Source organism: Parus major, chromosome 2, assembly GCF_001522545.3.
Source record: "Parus major isolate Abel chromosome 2, Parus_major1.1, whole genome shotgun sequence".
In the NCBI taxonomy this organism is placed as follows: domain Eukaryota; kingdom Metazoa; phylum Chordata; class Aves; order Passeriformes; family Paridae; genus Parus; species Parus major.
This window is the reverse complement of record NC_031769.1, coordinates 103865575-103879677: the sequence shown is the minus strand read 5'-3', so window position 1 is coordinate 103879677 and position 14103 is coordinate 103865575. Positions and strand designations below refer to the sequence as shown.

Here is a 14103-nt window from a genome sequence, read left to right as displayed (position 1 = left end):
CAGGAAGTGCTTAAGCTGCCAATTGCTCATAACCAGGAAAAGAGTTATTTTCTCTTTGAACTGTTTCGTACTCTCTTTTCATAAACATCTGCTACAGCTCCTGTTGAAAACAGGATGTTGGGAGAGATGGTCTTACCAACAGTCTTGATCCAGTATAAGATGATATTTCTTCCAGTTTAAATTTTCAGTATTTTCAACAGCTGGTGCCCTAGATTTCCTTTCATGATGTTTTGGCATAGATTGTTCATCAAGCCATAACATGATTAAGTAAAAAAAAAAAAGTACTGGATAGTATTTTACTGAATATGGTTACTTCCATCTAGATTTTCACTAAGCTTTTCCAGCAATAATGTTAGACTTCCTAGTGTTTTGAGGAAGTATTTGAAAGCCTTTATCTTAAGTAAATTTACCATGATGGATCTTGAATCCATTGTAAGATAACCCTCTTTCCATGCTGTGAAATATTTTGCTCTTACATGGGTAGACAAAATCTATATGGTTTATGAATTAGTTCCTAAAATCATATTGCAGTGTTGAAGTAGGTCGTGTTGCTTGCATAATTCTAACAACTTTAAAGCAGTTTGATAATTGTTCTGAGCTGTACATAATCTTCTAGCATTTTCTGATTCATGTTTCTTCTAATCTAGTAAGCTGTTTCACGTCCGGCCTGTAACTCAAGGAGATGTATATAGAGCTGAAACTGAAGAAATTCCTAAAATATTCCAGGTAAAAAGAAGTAATATTCTCCTGTCTGTTTAACTCTCTTGAAAAAGTGGTGGCTTCTTTGAAAAGGATATAAAAGTATTTAGTGTTTCAACAATAACACAGCAGTGTTCTTTTTCAGATTCTCTATGCTAATGAGGGGGAATGCAGGAAGGATTTGGAGGTAGAACCAGTACAGCCGGCAGAGAAGACAAATTTTCTAAATCACAAAGGCCATGAATTTATTCCCACGTTATACCACTTTCCAGCCAACTGTGAGGCCTGTGCCAAACCTCTCTGGCATGTCTTTAAACCCCCTGCTGCCCTAGAATGTCGAAGATGCCATGTGAAGTGCCACAGAGACCACTTAGATAAAAAGGAGGAATTAATTGCACCATGCAAAGGTAATACCCATGTTTTTTTCTGTTCTGTATTCTCTGCATGGTTAAGCCAAGCCTGCTGAACTACTGGAGGTGAATAAAAGCACTTGAGTTTTAAATTAAACCTAAAACTAAAGTTCTATGATTTTAGATGTGAAAGTTGCCGTTAGAGCAATAGACTGTTACACTGCTTATGAACAGGCAGCTGTGGCAAACTTCTGTAGGGAGGCCTGTGGTGGTATAACTGGAGAGCTGGAGTTCTGCTGAGGACCCTGAGAGGTTTGTGCCCAAGTACTGGGCAGTTCCTTGGTGCTCACACCATTCCCTCTGCACTTATACCTGACCTGTGCTAGGGACAATTGCAGGGCTGAATCACCAAGCTCTGCTGAGACCTTGCAGAGTGGTTCTTCAGCCACTTCAGAGACTGGAGTTAAAGTTTCTTCTCTGTGCTGCTGTGAAGTGGAGCATTCAGGGTATGTACTCTGGAACTTGGCCAAAAGGCACCCACACAACTTTCCAGCTTATTAAAATTTTAATTAGTGTAAGTTTCTCATTTCTCAAATATTCATGTCAGATTGAAGAATCGTAATGCAGAATGACAAATTGTGTAAAACATATTCATAATCTTCCCTGCTGTTTGTTGTCTTCCAAAAATATATAACCAAATTCAATAGAACAATGTGTATAGGTGCTGTTGTTCCTTCCAGTGGCACAGTTGCCGTGTCGTAACTCTTACTTTGATAAGGAGCTCTGTTTTTCACTGAATCATCTTCCTCCTTTTTCCTTGTAGTGAGTTATGATGTAACTTCAGCAAGAGATATGCTCTTGTTGGCATCCTGTCAAGATGAACAGAAGAAGTGGGTGACGCATTTAGTAAAGAAGATCCCTAAGACACCTCCATCTACTTTTGTTCGTGCTTCTCCTAGAACTTTGTCTACAAGATCCTCAGCAAACCAGTCATTCCGAAAAGTTGTTAAAAATACTTCTGGAAAAACTAGGTGAGAAATAAGCTACAAAAACTACAGATCATCTTGGCTAAAAAATCCTCAGTTTATAAGTTTTGTTTCATGTGAAATTGTGAAATAATTCCGTAGTTATGGCTGTTGAACTGTTGATCTAAATCTTTGCTCAAATTCCAAAGGAAGGAGCAGAATTCTCCTGTTACTACGGTAAATTTATTGGTTCTTACATTTGGAAAGGTACCATGGAGGTTGTACGTGGCTTGCCAATGCTTGGGAGGGAGCTGGTTGCAATTTTTTTCCTGTTTAAAGGCAAGGCTCAGTGGATATGTCAGTAATGGCATTTAGCAGCGATGGTGATCCACAGTCATCCCATCCATGGATTGACTCTGAGCTTGTGTACGCTAGAAGTCTTCTGCAAAAGGGACTGAAATGAAAAACTTACAGATTCTTCATTCATAATTGTTGTTAGGCCAGTTCTTTTGTTGTGAGGCCAGTTAAGTGTTAATCCCATTCTTCCTTCTGCTTACCCATTCCCAGTAGTCTTCTATCCCAACAGTTGTTTTGTGAACTGTTTGTGACCCTATGCACTAACCAAGACATGATGTAAAATACACTTTTTTAATGCTTAGGTTACTGTAATCTGATTTTAACCTTTATTAACTTCCTGATACAGTATGTGTGTTGTTTCCTCCCCAAATAACCGATTTAACTGACAGTGTGGAGTGGAAATTAGTGTCTCAGTAAGGAAAGAGTCTTCCCAGATTGGCAGGCTTGCCAAACGTTCCTGGCATGAAATACAATAAAAGCAGACTTTCAGATATAAAGAGATATGGGATATATCATGAAACATCCTCCTTGGAGGGAACAGAAGAGAAAAAATATGAAAGAGAAAAAGGGTGTTGATTTTCTTGTCCCCAAGATTCCCATCCCAAAACATAAGTGATCATAGAACAGTTTGGTTTGGAAGGGACAATAAAGATCATCCACTTCCAGCCCACTCTGCCAGGGTGGATTGGGTTGCTCAGAGCCCCATCCAGCCTGGCCTTGAACACTTCCAGGGATTATAGTTTTGAGAATGTAATATATTCAGTGTAGGCCTTCATGATAATCCCATACAGGAAAATTACTTTCGGCCTCAAACACAAAGCTGTCAATATCAGAATTAGTGGTGTTCTGGGCAGTTTGATTTACAGGAGAAGGACATAACTGCTGGTCACAGTTTTCTCTTTAAGAACATGTAACTGAGCCAGAGTCACAAACACTGAACAAAGTCTCAATTTACCAGTTACAGTTCATATGGTAGGAATTCAACAGAATTGTGGTGTAATTTTGCATTTTTCAACACCAATACTTAATCGAGTTGAACTTCTGAAATACAGAAACACTTGTGATTTGTGGGGAGATTTCCTGGGAAGAGGGCAGTTTTTCCTTACAGTCTTCAAAAAAATAAGGGTGAGTGCAGTGGAAAAGCACAGAGTGATAAACCTGGGTTAAAAAGACTGTAAAATCAGGGATTGCTTACTAAACAGTTGCATCTTCAGCATTGTACCAAATAAAGACAAATTGGTAATTGTTATTTTCAGGGAGACTTCAGCTATGTTTGTTATGTACTTACATGGTGTGCACTTGTACGACAAAATCTTGTCAAACTATTTGTCTTGTCTAAAAAAATGTCAATTTCTCCCAACTTTCAGAAGGTTCTATAAAGCTTCATGGTGTTTCCAAACTTAAGTTTTCTTTCAGTCCAAAGAAATTTTCCAAGATTGGCTGAAAAATGTTAGACCCCCTCATAGGCTTACCCAGATTCTGTAAGACTTTTAGAAATAAATGACACCTGCAATATTTAAAATATACATAATTAAGATCTGTTGTTTAACATCATCTTTATTTACAGTAGGTCTGTTGAAGAACTACTCCTGTTTTGTAGATGAAAAAATATGAAGTGCTGTATGTTTTGTATGATGCATTTATTCAATGATAATCAGGATTTTAAAAACTAAAGGCAGACAAGGATATCAGAACTGGTTAAAGCAATCTGTGAATGACTAGTGAGATTTTTCAGTGAATCTTGGACCACATAAGACTGAAAGAAAAAGCCTATCATGCTGCTACTTAAAAGGAGTAGGTAGAAAAACCTCCAGAACTGATGATGTAAAAATCATTAATACAATTTTAAAAGAATTTTAAAAATGTGACATTGCATAATGTTAGTCAATGTACTCACCAAAAGAAGCATTAAATTAAGGATCTTTTAAAGTGGGAATGCTCTTGGACAGGAAAAAAAAACCCTGAAAACAAACAGAGCTACTAATTCCTCCTAAACCAACCAACCAGCTAGCCAATGGGGTTGGAAATAATTATTTTAATGTACCTTTTACTTGCACGTTTAGGATGTGGTAGTTGAATAATCTAAAACAGTACTTGAAAGATTCTGATAGCACTGATACTGATTTAAAAAACCATTTTGTGTTCATGATTGTGTGCAGACACTTTCTTCCCCCCTGATGATCCTTGCCTTATAAGGATAGTGTGTACTTCTTTATGTCACATTTAGCTGTTTAGAGTTGCAGACTTTCTCTTCCAAAAGACCCTTTGAATTGCATTCTTAGCATGCTTTCCAGTTATCCTTGTGGGGTCCTCTGGTAGCTGTAAAAACCAGCTTTCATGCATACTCATACGGGAGAGAAATCCATTTGCTTAAATCAATGAATTGATTCTTTTTCACTCTGTCTTAATAGAAGTGTTGGTTTGGAGTTGTCTTTAGCAAGGACAAGTGTGCAGCTAATCTATTATAGAGGGAACAGATTTGGATATTTGAGAGTTTAGAGTAACTTTTAAAGGAATGGGTATGTTTGGGAACATCAGTTTCCCAAACTGTTGCTATTATTAATCCAATTGGCATTGTCCTGTTCAGAGTGTTAGAGAATCACAGAAATACACAAGTAGGGAATGGAACTTTTTTAAAAAATGAGAAACACCATTATTAAAGCTCTGTTTTTAAGATCCTTAAGATCCTTTAAGATACAATGTGTCTAATAGCTCACCAGCACCAGAAGGAGGACAGCTGCACATTCCTGAGCTTTATCTTGTGTCAGTTCATGCTTCACAGATTACCAGAGTGAATAGAACTGATCTATTTTTCAGCAGAAAATTAATCCAGGAATGTTTTGCCTAAAGGAAAGCCAAAAAAACCAAAGCATGACAACAAAAACAATCCAACCCTAACTCCACAGAAGAAAAGCTTGTGATTTTCTGTTGGGCTCAGAAGTTGCAGTGGTTTGGGGGAGAGCCTCAAGAATGAAAGGAGGAAGGGCGATGGTGATGGTCTTGCATGAGTGAATGTCAGGTCAGATCAGCTGTTCCAAATACTGCAGCCTTGCGTTTTCTCCATCTATACAACCTCTGCTCACACCTTTCTCCGTCACCCAAGGAGATCTTCCAAGTTCTTGGAAAGAAATTAAGCTCTTATGTTTTCTGTCAATTCAGAAGTTAATACCTGCATAGTATCTTATCTCTTTAGCTTCTTGAATTTATCTGACAAGCTGTGACATAGATCAGTTAACATTTATTTTACTCTTCTAGACTGACCCCAAATCCATCAGTGAACTTGATGACATAACTGCTATCTTGCTTCTTGATGATTTCAGATACTGACAGAGTTAGAGCATATAATTTATTACAAGAAACTCTGTTTTAATGCTGCATATTGTAGTCACTGATTGTGGAGAAAGAGTCCTATTGAGCATAAGCCATTTAGAGAGGCACAGCATTTGAGCAGCAGGAATGCTGGGTATGTGTGTGCTGCTGTCTGTCATGCTACCTGGAAATGTCTGCAAGAGGCAGGTGGGGGCCCTTGCACCTTCCTGGTGCTGGAGGAGCTCCTTGGGTGTCTGTGACACACTCTGTTCCCATCAGACAGCTGACACTGGGTTGGATGGAGTGTAGTGGTGCCTACATGGCACCTATAGAGCAATGTGAGCAAACAGTGAAAAGATTCAGAGTTCCACTGAGCAGAGAAGCATTAGAAAAAGGCCAGGTTGGAATTGTTCATTCTGACAGTTATACTGTGGATGTTTTTGTGGCTTTCTCAGCTTAATTTTTTATGAGTTGTATCTGTGAACTAGACAAGTACTGCTGTGATGGGCTATACCCAGCCTGTGCCCTGATACCATTACATATTCTGTCCTGTGTGTTTAAAAAGAGGCAATGAATTTATTTTAGGAGAATTCACTTCTAATGTACCAATGTTAAAATTTAGCTTATTAAATAAATTTACAGTGTAGCTTATGTACTGAACACTTAACTGGTAGCTCAGCACAGTAGCTGAGCTCATTTGACAGCCTGTTGCTACTTAAAGGGGAGGATTTTCCCTCTCTGTTCTCTTTTCCTTGTGTTCTGTCCTTGGGTCCTAGATAAGTGCTTTCAATGATCCATTTTCAACCCTTCCATGAAGGTACACAAATCAGTTTCTGACTGTCAAAAAAATGTAGACTAACTGTGCCAAGCTATTGAGTGGATCAGTGCAGTGCGAAGTGCAGTGATTGCCAAAGCTGAGGACAGGTAAGTAGGAGGATGCTCTCCTGGGGTCAGGAAGGTGATAAAGCGGAGGAGCAAGCTCTTTTTCTCTCAGGAGGCAGTCAGTTGTTGGATCAGCCTCTGTGAACTCAAGGTGCTGCATCCTGCAGTCCTCCTCCCTCACCACTTGCCTAGGTGTGGGAATAATAGACGCAGTAATGATTTTTATGCGATACACATGTCTAGCTTTTACTAAGTGTCTGAAAATTGTTCTCTTGTCAGACAGTATAGCAGAACTTGCCCTCGGTGATGGAGTCCTACCATGTAAGCAGGCATTAAGTGTTTTGTTCAATGGTTACAGACTTGAACACATGCTTGAAGACATTTCAGTACATTTCATTCAGGGTCTGACCCACCTTTCTTTGCAGTTTGTAGGCAGTGCTACCTTGACTTCATGGAGAGGTGTCTCAGACCTGTTGAAAGGAGCTTCACATATAAAAGTTCATCCTAAGTTCTGTTCCTCATTTTAATAACTTATCACTGATGACAGTGAAGCAGAACTTCATGATGAACTTGCTGGCATTTGCAATACTGCTTCAAGATTGGAACCTACACTTCATAGCTTACAGTCTGCTGATTTATCCACCTTCTATTAGCACAGCTGAGGTCTTTTGTTTTACTGTAGTTGGCACTTGGTCAAGTTAATGCATGATTGAAGAGGAAAACAACCAACCAACCAAAATTCCTGTGCACCTGATGAGCTCTGCAACTGCATGTGCATTCTCTTAGCCTAGAGAACCTTTTCTTGTCCTGCAAGTGAAAGGTCACCTTGCATTGTCATGAATACACCCATGATTGTTGATTCTTAATTGCTTACTTGTAAAGCTGCAGTAATATTATCATCTGTCTGATGTCTGTGTTTGCTTAATGTTGTTTGAAACTGAGAACAGCTTGTGGAAGATGATGTAAGTATGACGTTAGTATTGTACCTTGTCATTTGAAAAAGAATTCTGTTAAAATAAAGTATTTTCTTCACTGAGGCTCTTGACAAACACACAGTAGTGTTACAAAGCTAATTTTTATATTTGTCATTAATTGTCTGTTTTCTTCTTTGTTCCACAGCTAACCACATGTACAGTGCTTAATGGAACCTCATGGGATGCAGTCAGAGAAACAGGGCTTTTTTTAACCACACAGAACAGTGCAGACGGGCTGTTGTTCCTTTCAACATAACTATCACAGGCTTCAGGGTTAAGATTGCTATTACTGTCTCCTCCTTGCTTTGGCACAAAAGCACGCTGAGGGTGTTTAATTGCGGGTTTGCCTCAAGGTAGATTAGATTAATTATTACTATGTAATGCAAGTTAAAGCAAATAAAGCTTAGCTAGGTATATAAAAAAGGTGCTGCCTTTTTGGATTTTTAAAAAAAGCCGACTTTCTTCGTACCAGTGAAAGAAAAGGACTGTTAACCCTGTGAAGGGGATATTTATGTCAAGATGAGCATATGAAACAGACTAGAAGAGGAAGGTTTCTCAGTGAGAAGGACTGCAATTGCTTTCAAGACTCTTAAGTTGTGCTCTTGAAGACTGCAGAACTAGCTTAAAATGAAGCCTTATCACTTGAACTTCAGTGCCTTCACTGCAGAGTTCTTTACAGCCTTAATGCTAACCACCCACTATGGAATGGATCAAAGTGTTAAATATTTTGCATTATGCTTTACAAAATACTGATGCAGCAGGTTTGTAAAGGGGGGAACACAAGTAATTGCCTTTAATCTATGCATTTTTGCCAAGCCATACTGAATTATTTTATTGTTAGAGGCATTAGAAACTAACAGTAAAAAGAACCACCGAGTTTGGAAGCATATTTTGGGGTACATCATTTCTATTACTGTATAATGTATTGCCTTACAATTTTAAGTGATAACGTACATTAAGTTAACAAACATTTAAGAAATATATGCACTGTTTGAACTGTAAATTATTCTTAGAACACTTTTACTTGGTTTTACATTGTTCTTTTAGTGCCTTAATTTGAGATAATTGTATTATTGCCATGTCGGTAAGTGTAGAAACCTAAAACTAAACAAAAGAAACCTCTAAAAAACTATTGCATATCAGTGGTTTTTACTGAATTTTAATTGGTTGAAGTATTGTAGATGCTAGATGCATTTCTAAATTAAGTACAATCTTTGAGTGAGAATTCCTCTTACAAAGAAAGACTGATTCTTGTTCATAAGTCAAGAGATGTATAGGCAATGCAAAAAAAAAAAAAAACAAAAGCTCTGGGTAATTCAGGAATTTCAGTAAATGCTGTCAGACTCTTGCTTTGTAGCAGGAATACATTCATGGTATGGGCAGTATGGTTTTATTTTATTTTATTTCTTAACCAAATACCTCCTCAGTAATTTATAATGGCTTTGCAGTTGTGTATTGAATAAGAAGCACTGGAAAACGGATTCGTCCTTAGGACGATTTGCATGTTTCAAGTGGTATTGAAAGCCGCACTGATGGATATGTAATAATAAACATATCTGTTATTAATATGGTAATGACTCTGTGCTCATTTAATGAGAAATAAAGTAATTTATGGAAAGACCCTTTTGAAAATGACTGGAATGGTGTTTTCTCCTGACTGCAGCTTATACATCTCTGTAAGCATTCAGATGTTGCAACAGTTTCCAAGTACAAGGTGCATTTGCAGCATAATGCTCAGGGCAGTCTGAAAGTTGGAATGTTGGGGTTTTTTTACTTTTCGTCATGAATAGGTAAATACCATATTAAATAATGTTTTCATTTCCTTATTCTTATGGCCTGCTGTAGTACCTGATTTAGATTTATTATTCAACCACCCTGAGCTGGCCTTGTGATTGCTTTATCCTTCATGATGCAGGTTTGGTGTTTCAGAAATTCCACTTATTTGTGGGAGGGAACACTGTTCAAAAAACAGGGCAGTTTTGCCAAGGTGGGGGGGTTTGGAATTAGGCTTGTTTGGGGTTTTCTAGAACAGCCTGTACATCCCATTGAAGCTAGCTGTCCATAAATCTCCCTGGGTAATCCACCAAGGCCTGCAGAACAATAGAGCAGTAAGGCCAAATTATACTTGAATGATTGTGTGTCCTTTGAAGGTTACAGAGCTGGGAAGTACGGATAAATAGAAACCATTGGTGTAACTTCAGCAAGCTCCTCTGTGTTGAGCTTGCTGTATCTGAATTATCAGCAGTATCAAAGCTGTGGCTGGAGCACACTGAAGACAACCTTCCAGATCACCAGTCACATTGACTGTGAGGTTGTCAAGCAATATAAAGGATAATTATGACCCGCTTTAATCTCCTGTCACATACTGGAAAGGGAAAAATATAGTAAGATGATTAAACATCTTACTTAAATATGTACATTATAATAGGAAATTTAGAGCAGTTGGAAAGGCCTGTGGTCTCTCCAGACTCAGATTAGGTTGTGCCTGATTGCTTTCCTGTTTTCCTTAATGCGTAACTGGCTACCTCTACAGGCTCAAAACCTTTGTCTTGAGTAATTTATTAATAAAAAGTAGTATCTTTCATGAATCTGAAAATAGCATAAGCCCTGTTATGAATAGCTAATGACTAGTGGGAAGAGGGATTGTGCATAAATGGTTTTTGCTTCACAGATTGGCACCTACTGTCATTTCCAGAGTTTTTTAGTAATGCTGAAGTTCTGCAGTTTTTTTTTTTTAATGCTGATTTTGCTTGGGAAAGCAGCAGCAGACATAATGAAGTGTAAAATTACATTGACTTGTATGTCTGAGATCAATTGCAACTAAAATGCCGTAATAATAAAGTCTAGACGTGCAAATTACAGTTTGTGTGTTCTGGTACACTGATGTTGGCACTTGTTTACTGTAAGCAAGGTGCCTGTCTACAGGAATAACTACACTTTGAATAAAAAAGCAGCCAAACGTTTCTACTGTTAAGGAAAGCAATGCTTACAATCTCAACTGAAAGTCATCAAGGGATCTGAAACATGTAAGCTGTGAAGAGCCAGCATAAATCACCATGGCTGCCTTTATACTGGTGAAGCTGTAATTTTACAAGCTGCTTGAGAAATCAAGTTCAGATTCTTACCTGATCATTTTTTTTTGTTGATTTGCCTCCATCTTTCTCATTTTTTTACGACTGTATTAGGTTCACTGACATTGGCAGAATGTGAAAAACGTGATTCTCTTTTCAAGCCTCCCTATTCCTGCTGAAGGCAACAGGAAAGAAAATGGAAAGAGTAGCTAGCTGTGGCAAAACAGCCTGATAAAAAAAGGATACTCTGCAGGTGGGATTTTCCTACAGTAGCTGCTGAGGCAGTAGCCAGAAGCAAATTGGGAATTGTGCAGAGAGAGGAGGGGGCAGCATCTGAGCATCTGGTGAACTCTACTGGGGTTTTTAAAATGTACTAATTACAAACATAAAAAAAGGTAAAGTTTTGTTCTCGTACATCCAGGGGAAGGAACATTTCTGACCCAGAATGTAAAATGTTTGACAACTGCTGAAATGGAAGAGGTAACACAAAAATGGGGTGGTAGTGGTACTTTAAACATCTCCTGGATTGCAGTGTTTTCTTTACTGAAGACACATAGAAGATACTGGAGTGTGGATGCCTCATCCTGGTAAGTGTTCAAGGCCAGGTTGCATGGGGCCCTGGACAACCTGATCTAGTAAATGGCATCCCTGCCCATGGTCCCTTCCAACCCAAACCATTCTGTGATAGCCACGTTCCCAAGAACATTATGTTCCCCACAGAAAATAAAATCTACGTTAATAAATGCACCTGCCAATATATTGAATGAGGGTAACTCATCTTGACCTTTAAAGAAACAAGAAATTTAAATGCAGTATTTTAAGTCCCCAGTCTCTGTTATTTAAAGCAAATCTTTGTTCTATCCCAGGCATCACACAGGTGCCTAAAGCATGCCTCGCAAAGGGGTTTGGTTTCCTTCCCCACACCTTCTGCTGTATTGCAGCACCTGCTTGTACTGTCTGAGGGTTCACCTAGCACTTGTGCTCCTCACAACGGGGCCACGGGAGCTTTCACAGCATCAAAAGCCTTTTCTAAACAGATCTAGACTTGCTCTGAGCCATCTTTCAGCACTCATAAATCCTGCTGGGCCTGTTGGTGCTGATGACACAGCCCCAGCTTTTGGATCCAAGCTGGCCTGGATCCAACCAGCTGAGGATGGGAAGGAGCCCTGCTCAGATGGTCCTGTCACAGGCCAGAGACACAGCCAGGGCACTTCCAGTGTCCCCATGCTCCCACCCAAGGTTCCCCTGGGGCCTGTCTTTACTAAGAAAAAAAGATGCATTTAATAATGTTCAACCAATCCTTTACAACTTTGTCATCGTCAAGTTCATGTTTATACATCAGGTTGCACTCTTTGTCTCCTGATGTCAACACTCTTTATGTCAGTTTGTGTAAGATTCAGGAAAACCAGGGTCTATTGATCCCCTCCTTTAGGGAAAAGGCTGTTACTGCAGGAAGAGGCCTACACGGTCTCGGAGGTAAAAAGACGGAGATAGTGGTTCTTCACCTTGCAGAGGTCAGGATGGTTTTTCCTGCAGATACAAATCCCGTTTCTTCTCTTTCAGCACAGCACCCTCTAGTGCCTTTCCCAAATCCTGGAAATGCGTGGTGTGTGACTGCCTGAGCCCAGATCAGCCAAGGGTTTCTCTGAAGGGTTCAGCAGCGAATATTCCACTTCTATTTAGCTGGCATGAGTAAACGCGACTCTAGGTATGTCACTTCTGGTATAAAGAGCAAAACGTTTGACTGGAGATACCCCACATATAAATTCGCAGGAAGGCAGCTAAGATTTGCTCTCTGTTGAATAGATGGTCTGCAGGATCTCACCCTGGAACTGGATCAAAGCTTTTATAGAAAGCTTCTTTCAGCAAGTCTAAGTAACAAAAGATTCATCGCTTTTGCTGGTCAATTTTAACACCTAAATCACTTCAGTAATTGTAAACTCCACCTTAATTCAAGATCCAGCATAATCCAGCAAAATTTCAGCATAACACCCTTTGAAGTTTCTCTGTGAAATGTAATCCTTGCTCCCTCAAATCTCTTTGTCCCATCTAGGAACCTACACTGGACAATAAAGCCAACTTTTGCTCTTCTTCTCCATGACAAACTGAAAAGACAGAAATTTCTAAGCCTTTCACCTTAAGGTTTGCGTTCAAGCCCTGGATTATTTTTATGGCCATTTCATATCTCATTCTTCTACTGTTTGGAACTGAAAATCACATTTGAGGAACAGCAAGGAAGAGATCCTTCTTTAAGATATCAACTCTTTGGCAAAAGCATGGCCAGAAGTGCACATGCCAACAGCCAGACAGTGGTTGCTGTCTGTAGCAGAAGCTCTTCACAGCTGCACCTGTAAGCAACAGAGGAGCACTGGGTTTCTGGAGCTAGGAGGGGTGCAAGGAAGGGATGTTTCTCTCTTATCCTCTCACTTGTATGGTAAAGCACTGCTTTTGTTTCTTTGAACACATCCTAGTACCAAGAGTTTTTGTAGAAGCAGTTGAGATTCAGGTCTCCACACCTACTGGTTTCAACATTTACAACTTGAATGAGCCTAAAAATTCACTGAGCCTAAAAATCATTTTTGGTTGATTACTCATCTTCCCTCCTTCCAATGAAGTCCTTCTGTTGATAATTTTAGCTCCTACTTCATCCTTTCCTATAAACCAAACCTATTTCATCCACAAGAGTCTTTTTTTTTTTTTTTTTTTTTTGCCTCTCTTCCCCTGCCTTGTGCAATCACAGCTTTTGGGCAGACCCCTGGGAGTGCAAAAGCCCATCTCAGCTCTCACAGTCACAGAATGGGTCAGGTTGAGAGGGAGCGCAGTGGGTCATCCGGTCCAACCTCCCTGCTCAAACTGTCCCAGGGCCCATGGCTCAGGACTGCATCCAGATGGTTACTGAATGTCTGCGGTCAGGGGGAATCCACGCCCTCTCTGGACAATCTGTTCCAGCGCACGGTAACCTGCACAGTAAAGAGGTTCTCCCTTATGCTCAGATGCAGCTTCCTGTGCCTCAGTTTCTGCCTGTTGCCTTGTGTCCTACTGCTTGGTCCCACCGAGGAGAGCCTGATTCCATCCTCCTGACACCTTCCCTTTGGATATTTGTACACATTGATGAGGTCCCCTCTCAGTCATCTCTTCTCGAGGCTGAACAGGCCCAGCTCTCAGCGCATCATCGTGACAGAGACGATCCAGTTCATCATCTTTGCTGCCCTTCTCTAGACCTGCTCCAGGAGCTCCCTGTCTGCTGCGCTGCTCCCAGAACCGGACACGCTCTCGCTCCAGCCCTGCGACCCGCACACCGACATTCCCGGCCCGCGGCACCAGCACCGCCTGCACCTCACTCTGGGGGTCGGTCCTGTCCCGGCCCCAGCCCGGCGCCCTGTGGGGGCTGTGCCCACGGCTCCCAGGATTACCGGGACGCGGGCCCAGGCTCGCTCCCGCTCCCGGCCCCGCCCGTTCCGGCGCTGCGCGCGCAGCGCCGGAACGGGCGGGGCCG

At 40.5% G+C, this 14103-nt stretch overlaps 1 protein-coding gene across 1 annotated transcript in view; it reads left to right on the top strand.

Annotated features, from left to right (window-relative positions):
* ROCK1 (Rho associated coiled-coil containing protein kinase 1) overlaps window positions 1-9156 on the top strand; it is an 83762-nt gene extending 74606 nt beyond the window's left edge. The window contains exons 30-33 of the mRNA XM_015616440.2: window positions 648-726; window positions 845-1106; window positions 1873-2080; window positions 7682-9156. Of these exons, the coding sequence (XP_015471926.1) occupies window positions 648-726; window positions 845-1106; window positions 1873-2080; window positions 7682-7685 (553 nt within the window). The 3' untranslated portion in view covers window positions 7686-9156. The remainder of the gene's footprint in view (window positions 1-647; window positions 727-844; window positions 1107-1872; window positions 2081-7681) is intronic.
* Window positions 9157-14103: the final 4947 nt, after the last annotated feature.